This window comes from Mandrillus leucophaeus, unplaced genomic scaffold (genome assembly GCF_000951045.1).
Source record: "Mandrillus leucophaeus isolate KB7577 unplaced genomic scaffold, Mleu.le_1.0 Scaffold535, whole genome shotgun sequence".
NCBI lineage: Eukaryota > Metazoa > Chordata > Mammalia > Primates > Cercopithecidae > Mandrillus > Mandrillus leucophaeus.
Genome location: NW_012105753.1, coordinates 1208906 through 1219764, shown reverse-complemented (window position 1 = coordinate 1219764; position 10859 = coordinate 1208906). Strand labels below are relative to the sequence as shown.

The 10859-nt window shown below is 36.4% G+C and overlaps 1 protein-coding gene across 1 annotated transcript in view; it reads right to left on the bottom strand.

Moving 5' to 3' along the window:
• Nucleotides 1-8230: 8230 nt before the first annotated feature.
• Nucleotides 8231-10859, bottom strand: part of ZGRF1 (zinc finger, GRF-type containing 1) — a 102901-nt gene continuing 100272 nt past the window's right edge. The window contains exons 25-28 of the mRNA XM_011997288.1: nt 10000-10176; nt 9729-9863; nt 8762-9023; nt 8231-8579 (exon numbers count right to left, since the gene is read on the bottom strand). Coding sequence (XP_011852678.1) covers nt 8473-8579; nt 8762-9023; nt 9729-9863; nt 10000-10176 — 681 coding nt within the window. The 3' untranslated portion in view covers nt 8231-8472. The remainder of the gene's footprint in view (nt 8580-8761; nt 9024-9728; nt 9864-9999; nt 10177-10859) is intronic.

The window sequence follows — 10859 nt, the reverse complement described above, 5'->3', positions numbered from 1 at the left end:
ACACTTAAATTACGCATATTTTACATACCTCAATACAAGTGGTTTTTAAAAACAAAAACATATTTCTTAGGATAAATGACTTTGAAGTCAGTGGTTCTGACACAGGTTGACCAATGATCACATGTTGAGAAACAATATTATAGGTGATGAGATGCGATAAAAAATATTTCTAATGTGATCATATCTGCAATGTTAGAAAAATCATTCTGGTGGGGAGAGTGACTGAAGATAATGAGTTGAAGAGCTTAGGGACATATAACTTCTGGGCATATGGGACATGTGAGATCAGTTATCATAAATGTGTTGTGGCACCCATCTGCACGTTAGAATCATTTCCTCTAGAGCACCCAGAAGCCCAGGTGTAAGAAAATGGAAAAGGATGTTTGAATAAATCTATAGAGTTTTATCAGCTGAAAAAAAAACTGCAGCAAGCCACTAATTTGCCAAGGCAGTTGAGACTGCTTAAGCAGGATGGTGTCTGGACAGAGAGGAAAAGATAAGGAAACTAATAGAATGTCAGAATAGTAACGAGTCAGGAAATGAGAGATCATGAAGCCAGAAGGTGTGTGTGGGAGTGAGGGAGAGGCCATGGTCAGCAGCATGTTGGAGTAATTTAGGGTGATAATAAATCTCAGATGATTTTTTTTAAGTATAGACAACATGGAATGAACTCTAAGATATATTGTTCAGTGAAAAAGGCAAGGTATACAAAATTTCTTACATAGTAGTCTACCGTGTAAAAGAGGGAGACCAGGCTAAGTACAGTGGCTCATGCTTGTAATCCCAGGAGTTTGGGAGGCCAAGGCAGGAGGCTTGCTTAAGGCCACAAGTTCAAGCCTAGCCTAGGCAACATATTGAGGCCCCTTCTCTACAAAAAGGCTATAGTGAGCTATGTTTGTGCCACTGCACTGCATCCTGGATGATGAAATGAAGCCCCATCTTTAAAAAAAAGTGAGACCTGGCATCTCACACCTATAATCCCAGCATTTGTGATGCTGAGGCAAGAGAATCTCTTGAGCCCCAGCGAGGGCAACACAGTGAGACCCTGTCCCAACAAAAAAATACACAAAAAAATTAGCCTGGCATGCACTTGTCATCCTAGCTACTGGGAAGGCTAAGTTGGGAGGACCACTTGAGGCTAGGAGGTTGAGGCTGTAGTGAGCTAAGATCATGCCACTGCACTCCAGCCTGAGGGACAGAGCAAGACCCTGTCTGTAAAAAATAAAAACAAAATAAATTTAAAAAAATAAAAGCTGGTGGCTGGGGAGATATTTATATGCATTTACCTGTATGTTAGTAAGGTATTTCTGCAAGGAAATATAGGGATCTTATAGCATTGGTTGATTCTGGGGAGGAAACCTGGGAGGCTGGAGGACACAGGAGCAGGGGAAACTTTGTGCTGTATTCCCTTTTGTTCCTCTTGAACAAACCATGGCAATGTTATTATCTATTCAAAAGCATATAAATAGAATTAAACAAAAATAAGGGGAAAGAGAATAGATGTGCCATAATGAATAAAAACAGAAAGCAGAATGAGGTATTCATGCTTCAAGCATATAAATTAGGCACTGACCAGGCATGGTGACTCATGCCTGTAATCCCAGCACTTTGGGAAGCCAAGGTGGGCAGATCACTTGAGCCCAGGAGTTTGATCACACCACTGCACTCCAACCAGGGTGACAGAGACACTGTCTCAAAGAAAAAAATAAGGCATACATGAGAGCACATACTAGAAGGTAAGAGAAATAAACCCAGTTTGATTCATTTTAAAACATTTAAAGTATGCAAAATACGAAAGAAAACAGATCATCTGGATATCTATATATATATTTTTTGAGACAGAGTCTCACTCTGGCTGGTGCCCAGGCTGGAGTGCAGTGGTGTGATCTCAGCTCCCTGAAGCTTCCACCACCTGAGCTCAAGTGATCCTCCCACCTCAGCCTCCTGAACAGCTGGGACTACAGGCACACCCCACCACGCCTGGCCTTTTTTTTTTTTTTTTTGAGAGGGAGTCTCACTCTGTCCACCTAGGCTGGAGTGCAGTGGCGCAGTCTTGGCTCACTGCAACCTTCACCTCCTGGGTTTAAGTGATTCTCCTGCCTCAGCCTCCTGAGTAGCTAGAACTACAGGCACACACCACCACATACAGCTAATTTTTGTATTTTTAGTAGAGACAGGGTTTCACCATGTTGGCCAGGCTGGTCTTGAATTTCTGAGTTCAAGTGATCCACCCACCTTGGCCTCCCAAAGTGCTAAGATTACACACATGAGCTACCATGCCCTGCCCATTCTAGATTTTTATAACATTCTATAGTTACTGAGCACCTACTGTACTGGTGCTGATCCCAAATTATAAATGCAAAACATGATCCTTAAGAGCCATTGGCACTAAAGTTATGTATGTGATTCGTTTACCAATATGTTGACTATTTTGTCCTTGGTCCCTTATATTCAGTCAGCTTACCTAGGCAACATACATAGTGCATATAACAATGTCTGGTCTCATACAACAATGTCTAGACTCATCAAATGACCCTGGACTGCTTGCTGTTCATTACACTTTACCTTATGCTCTAATTTTGTTCTTATGTGATGTCACCATGTTACTCAGAAAGGTCATCATCATCCATTCACAACACTGGATAGGGCTCATAATACCTAAAAGGAGTCACAAACCTGTGGGAGATGTCAGCTGGTTATACATACATCCACAGCCGTGCTGAAGGACGTGGGATCTTTTTACACTTCAGAATTTGTTAACCATGTTGTCTTCCCCACCAGTTACTCCCTTCCATTCACAACTATTCTTCTCCCTCTCTATGACTTACCTGGTCTTCAAAGATCTAACTTCTACTTCATACCCCATAGCCTGATACTGACTCTAGATATGAAGAACCTAAGGAAGTAGGAGACAAAGTATTGAGCTCCTGATGGCATCATGGTCATGTTAGCTCTTATTTAGAAGTATATATTCCAAAAGAATAGGGAAAGGAGCCCAATTTTCTTGCTTCAAGTATGCCCCTAAGTTTTTCCATCAGGAAGAGCTCTACTTTGCCCCATGTCGGGGTGGAGTGGTACATAACTAGCCTTGCACTCCATGCCTGGCCTAACATAAAACAAGCTGCATATGCCTGTTGTGCACAAAGGGCCAGCCACAGAGCAGATGCTCAATGAATGCATTGACTTTAATGGCACCAAAGAAATAATTAGTTCTATTCCAAGAAGCCATAAATCCATCATAATTCATCCAATGAAATGAACTATATCTGTCTTTAAAGAGGCTGGCTACCACAGGTACCCTAAAACTTTCACTTAGGAAATTTTCTCTACCAGTTCTTTAGCCTGCAAGGTGACTGCTTCCTGATTTTCCACACATGCAAGCATGCACACATACATCTTCATTTATTATCAGGACTAGATTTTTTAAAAATCAAACTAACTTGTGTTTCAGGATGACAGAAACTTAGAGGACTGCGGAGACATTTGGTTAGTATTTTTCCTTTGCTTTATAATCAAGTCATGCTAATGTAAACCAAACACACAACTTGAACTAAACACACATTTCACTCATGGCTAATTACAAAGCAGGGATTTCAAATCAGTGTTGATCTAATGTTCTTAGAGCAATTATTTAATTTTCAAGGTCCAATATCTGTCGAGTAAATCACCAACTTCCAGTTCATTCTTATTTAATATAAACAAATCTAATTAGTATAAAGATATTTCACAGCTGTCTTTAAATTAAACCATAGTCAAGAGCAAGCAGATTTTTGGGTTTGCTTTGGCATCCCAAATCAAATGTTTTTTGTTCAAATATAAAAGAGCAATACCAAAAGCTATGTTTTATTTTGAAGTTTTAAACTAAGCTTCATAACCTCAAGCAACCTGTAATTTTTCACAATTCAAATTTTGAATAAGGACAGGAGCTGGCTATAGAGGAAAGCAAAGTATATTATTTTTTCACCTACTTTTGAGAATTATAAGAATTTTAAGAATCACCATTTCAGCTATAAATACGTTTTCGTTAATAATATTTCTCTTGCATTAAGTAGCAAACTACATCTTATAGTAGCAAATGTAGACATTCAAAGAGAAATCAACAAACCCATTTCTCTAGTAAAAATTATATTTACCAGGAAGGTATAGATTGTCCAACAAATAGGCCAGGCACAGTGGCTCACGCCTGTAATCCCAGCACTTTGAGAGGCCAGGTGGGGGCGGATCACCTGAGGTCAGGAGTTCGAGACCAGCCTGGCCAACATGGTGAAACCCCATCTATCTCAAAAAACAAACAAACAAAAACACATTGTTAATAAATGGTTTCATATTAAATTAACTAAGGTAAATGATCAGGAGACGAGTCTAGTTGGATCAAAGAGGATTGTAAAATTTTTGGTCTTTTATCCTTTGATAAAGTGACTTACAATGCAGGTGGTGCAAATAGCCTAGCCTCAGAATTGGATTAGCTTGGGTTCCAGCCCTGCCTTGTACTACTCATGGTAGATTAGGTGGATCACTTCAATTTTTCTGATCCTTGGCTAAATCATTTACAGAATGGGGAAAATACCTATCCCCCCACTGGGGTAAATGAGATGTTTGTGAAAAAATCTTCAAAAATAAAAAAAATCCAACACACATACTATATAAAGTAAGCAATTAATGATAAGTAGATTAAAGCCTAGAAATTTCATTCTATTTCAATTTGTGATACATAAACTAATAGACATTCTATAAATTAAAATCTTGACATTTTAATATAATCCTATCATTTAATGAACACAAGTTGGGAGACATTGTTTTAAGATTATTGTTATGTGTAGATGTTTGATGGCTATCATTGTAAAACTGGCTTATTACTTTGAGTATCTTGTAAAATCCTAAGAAATTTTAATATTTTGATTGTTATTGAATGGGATGCTTCTTAAAGTTCAATTCATGTCTATCCAACCTTGGAATTTGAGATGAAAAAGATAAAGAATGTGTTAGCCTGGGCTTTAGGGAATTTTTTTTTTAATGTCAAATACTGTTATCTTTTTGTTACTGAAAATACATATAAAGACCATATTAATATTCAGGGTTCAGATAGTATGTTTCCACTCAAAATATATCATGGAGCCAAAAACAACTCCACAATGATCAACACCACCCAATCAGAAGAATGTTTTATTAACATAAACCAGGCCTGCTGCAGCTGACATTACACTTTGGGATGACATTCTGTGACTCAATCCAGAATGGTAAAGATTAAAACCAGAGACAAAACTATTAATACCATATCCACTGTGGAGTAAGGTCTACCCAGAGTGAAAGAAAGCCTCTCCATCTTCTCGCCCAGGTGGGAATCTCCCTCCTAGACTAAGGGAATGGGGGCAGCATGGAAACAGAGACTAAACCATTTCCATTTCTTCCCCCGCACCACCATTACTTTTTCTTTTCTAAAGTGCCTGGTGGAAAAGAGTGCTTAACCTAGTGAGCTATGCATGTGGGCTAGAAAGAATAGAAAGAATGGTTCTGCAAAAACCAACATTTTCTATTAATTGAGTTTTAGTTTTCTGTTACAATATGCTATAAATTAGAAAAAGGGAAATAATAGCTATGTAGTTATAAGATAGAGCTAATCCCTTAGCAAAAATAGTAGCATAGTATATTAGCCATCTCTTTGCCACCTTCTACACCATAACATTTATACTAACTTCTTATGTTCTAAACAAGAGGAATGTTGTTGAATGGGAAGTTCTTTTAAAGATTTCGATGTGTTCCTGTTTAAAAAGGACCCAGGCACGGTGGCTCACGCCTGTAATCCCAGCACTTTGGGAGGCTGAGGTGGGCAGATCACCTGAGGTTAGGAGTTCGAGACCAGCCTGACCAACATGGTGAAACCCCATCTCTACTAAAAATACAAAACTTAGCCAGGCATGGTGGTGGGCACCTGTAATCCCAGCTACTTGGGAGGCCGAGGCAGAAGAATCGCTTGAAGCTGGGAGGCAGAGGTTGCAGTGAGCTGAGATCATACCACTGCACTCCAGCCCGGGCAACAGAGCAAGACTCTGTCTCAAAAAAAATAAAAATAATAATAATTAAAAAAAAGGTTCCAGTGGCCTCTGTCACATTAAAATAACTATGAAAACACGTAAGATAAATATTTGACACTCCTAGCTGACCTATTGTCACAAGTTGGGAGGAATAGTAATGAACTGCTACAATGATATCCCTGGGTTGAAAATATAAAATTGATACAGTACATGTATAATGGCATTAGAAACAGAGTACGCATGCTCACTTAAAAATAAGACCCTTCTCTCCTTTATTAAATATCAAAAATATAAGATTTATAACTACCAAAAAATAAGGCAGCTATACTTTCAAGTAAAGTTACTGCTTTTTGAGATTGCTGGAATGCTGAACCTACCCTCTACATCAGAATATTTGGCAATGTCTGGAGGCATTTTTAACTGTCACAACTTTGGGGTAAGGTGCCACTGGCATCTCATGGGCAGAGGCCAGGGATGCTGCTAAAGGGCACAGGACAGCCCCCCATAAGAAAGAATTATCTGGTCCAAAAACGTTAAAAATGCCAAAGTTGAGAAGTCTTACTCTACACCATCAAGACCTGTCCCTATATCATGGTAGAAATGGAAATTTCTGGAAAACTGACAAAATGAGAGATGAAGGGAAGGGAGCAATTAATGACAGCACAGGCACAAGTGCAGAAGATTGAGCAGTTCTAGATTAAAGCTAGTAGGATTTAGACTAGAAATTGTGCAAAATCAGTCAGTCATCCAGCTATAGATCTGAGAAAGAAGTTCAATTATCATCCAAATGAACAGTAAGTGAAGCCAAGGGCAATTTACATAGTGTTTATATAGCTCTCATAAGTGTATGTAAAAGAAATATATCCTCAGATATACAAAACCTCAAAAGATATATCATCTATATACTCTTTTTGGGGAAAATAAATTACTTGAGACCTAGCTCCAGCTGGCCAACGACTCAAAATTAAGAAATAAAAAATAGGGAGGTCTGGGCCGCAAAACTCAGGAATCCAGTTTAAATGTATGTTGTCAGTTAGATTGTACAGTTTGTGGGTAAAACGTGGTTCTGTAATACTTCCTTCAACTATTCCTCTGCTTTGTAAGGATCTGTTGGAAGTCACATCTTTCACTTCAGTCTGGATGAACACTTAAAAAAGCAACTATTGTTGCAAGTAGTAACTAACACATTTGGGAAAAGGCTTGGAGAATTATTAAACCACAAGTTTTGTTACTGAATTTATTTTTTTTTCCTAAAAGTTCCATAGAGACTGACTGGTCATTTTCTTTTTATTGTGAAATAATTCCTGCATCTTTGAAATAAATATTTCCTGCATCTTTGAAATGAATATTGAGTGACTTGGGTCACAAAATATTTGAATTTTCCTGCATCTTTGAAATGAATATTGAGTGACTTCGGTCACTAAGATTTTTCTTAATTGGTAAAAATATTGCATTGATATTAATTATAATCAAGCCCTTGTCATTTTTCTTTCCAGGATGTATAAATGCTCTTTTGTTAATAATGTCTAAGAATCAATGTGGACACAAATTGTTTAAAACTTAACTACGTATATACACATAGAATATAAGCATAGAAAAAAGACTAAAGGAATATGTTAGTGATTATCTCCGGGTAGTGTATTTCTAGGTGATTTTTGTTTTCTGTTGTATACTCTCTTATATTTTGCAAATTTTCTACAAGAATGTATTATTTTTATAATAAAAAGTTGTAACCCATATATATATCAATACCTACTATGCAAACAAATGCAGAGGAAAAAGACTAGAAGAAAATGAACCAAAGGTAATCTTTCTTTCATCTCTTCATTCTTCCAGTGGATACTTATTAAGCACCTATTATATCAGGTATAGGTGCAAGGCACCAGCCATGGCCAGGTGTTGAACACTGTTATCTCCAGGTGTAAACTTTTAGTGTTTTTCTTTCTTCTTTTGTGTACTTTTCAAAACTTTTAAACATAAAAATATATTTGTGAATATGTTTTTATTTATAAAATGGGGGGTCTTATAATCTTTTAAAAAATATTCTGATAAAGTTTAGAAAGGTGTTGGTATATCTGATTGTGTAGATATGTTCCAACAGATGAGCTCTGGAGACATTCACTATTATTGAAGTATACAGGTATTCTCCATACCCTGCCCCTTGTAAAATTCATTTCTTTAGCAAACAGAAATCATTCTTCTTAGAAAAAAGCTTATTTTTATTAGGATTTTATACTACCTTTTGTACACTTTTTTGAAGAACGAAATTTTTACATGTGTTTACTATGTTATTTAAATATCATAAAGTATTTTTAATAAGAGGGTTTAGAGTAATAAATATATAAAAATATACAATGTAAAATGAGTCTGACTTTACATAAATACAAAATATTTACATCATGTCTTTTTGTGAATGAGATTTATCTTTAGATTTCTCTTTTCACTCTTTCTTCTGTTTTTCTTCCGCTTGTTTTTCAAAATAATCTTTAAGGAGATGGTTCAGCTGTGGTTCATACTGGTTTGCATCTTGCAATCCATCTTTCCTTCCTTAAAAAAACATACGACATGAGACAACTATTCTTTATTTTACAGAGGTCCCAATATCATCATGTCAGTTACTTCCCCCAGTGACAAATTCAGAACTGTTCCTGCTTGAAGCACCCCAAGCATTAACCCATAAAAGTCAGTTTGAACTTGATACGTATGAATTAAACACATTTTTATTTTACCTTCGCAGTGTTGGATCACTCGTCCCCACAGTCGATTTTTCCTCAAACAGGCTAAATTTCCCACAATCAACAAATGCCTCTTTCCTCTAGTCAATGCAACATTCATTCTTTTTTCTGAATCAATGAATCCTACTTGTCTTGTCCTTACACAGGACAGAATAATGATCTCCTTTTCAGCTCCCTGAAAAGCATCTACTGTGGACACCTGCACAGTTTTAATATCAGGATGGCCAAAGTCCACAGCACTGAGTAAATGACAAAGCTGTGGAGGAAAAGATAGGAATCATGTGGTGAGAGATTGTGAAGAACTTAAGCTTCTGAACCTGCTCAAAGCAACCACGATAATTTAACTAACAGTAAATAATTTTCATTTTTCTTTTATGACTCACATAGATTTGGCTAGTTTCTAAAATGATAGATAAATGACTAGATGACAATATTAATTACGACACAAAATCAAAAGTGATTTATCTATTGCTGCGTAACTCATTTGGATATGCTGATTTGGAGCTGATAAACTAATAATGAAACAGATCAAAAAATACTAAAAGAAAAAAGAAAAATCTAGTTAGAAGTAATTGGCTTATGTGTACATTAATATTTGGTATCTATCCTTGATTTAGTGATAAAATGTACTAATAATAAAGGAACATTTTGGATAACTGAGATTCAATCCCATCTGTCTACAAAGCATACACCATATTTTCTTTCCTCTAATTTGTTTTTTTGTATTTTTGCCCCAACAGCGGTAAACTAAATTTAATTAAACCTTGTTAGGTTTACATTTAATTACACAGAAAAAAAGCCAGACTAGAAAAAAATCAGAATGTTTCTTTTTTAATACATTAATTACAGTACCAAAAGTTTTTCAGGCACGAAACCGACTACTATAAATGTAATATCAAATGTGGTAATATGTAATTGTTATATTTAATATATGACAAATGCTGTAATACATAATACCAACCTTGTACATCTGGGATTTGTATAATGTTATCACGCCAATCATAGAGCCTGCTATTCCACTTGCAATCAGTGATTGAATCAGCTTCAGTGTAAAAGTAGCTTCTGCCACATTATGAAAGCTGTTATCTCTTTCTATCTGGAGTAAGAAACAGATCCTAAATTATATTTCCCAGAAAGGCTACGGCAAAACCAAGTAAAATCATACAAACAACAACAAAATTAAACAAGGAACCTAAACCATGTTGACTCTCATCAACATTAATGTCATTTACCTGTTCTAGTCCTTTAACATTATAAAAACACAGGGTTGGTAGCCATTCCAATAAAGGGCTCCTCTCTATTTCTGTTACACCATTCATGAGGGTTCCTTTGTAAAACAGATCATTAGCAATAGCACTGATTGCAGGATGACAACGGTATTGAGTTCTCAATAGAATTGGCTTGTGACCCTAAGAAATTTAAAAGAAGAAAAGTAAGAACACATAACTTTTTTATTCTTCTATGGAAAGAATGTTTTTAAAATTAAAAATATTGCTATATTATGTATGGTCTTAGGAGATGAATTACAAAAAATAAAAATATATTTTTTAATTACTAAAAATATGTTCATATTAAATTAGAAAAATTAGAAAATATAAAAGATGTCAACCTTAGACTTATCTAGTAAGTTTGGCTCCTAACATTATGGTGTTTTTTTTTTTTGAGATGGAGTCTCGCTCTGTTGCCCATGCTGGAGTGCAATGGCATGATCTTGGCTCACTGCAGCCTCCACCTCCTGGGTTCAAGCGATTCTTCCACCTCAGCCTCCCAAGTAGCTGGAATTACAGGCATCTGCCATCACACCTGGCTAATTTTTGTATTTTTGTAGAGACTGGGTTTCCCCATGTTGGCCAAGCTGGTCTTGAACTCAAGTGATCCACCGCCTTGACCTCCCAAAGTGCTGGGATTACAGGTGTGAGCCATCACGCTTGGCCAACATTATGCTTTTATAATATATCTGGATTTGGTCTAACACTAAATTGAAAAGAATCTCTTAAAAAATTAGGTGTCATAGATATCTCATTAACTTCCCTCATTGAGTCAAAGCCATTTTTCATTCTGAATCTTCAAAGAAGTTACAGATTTTATTAAT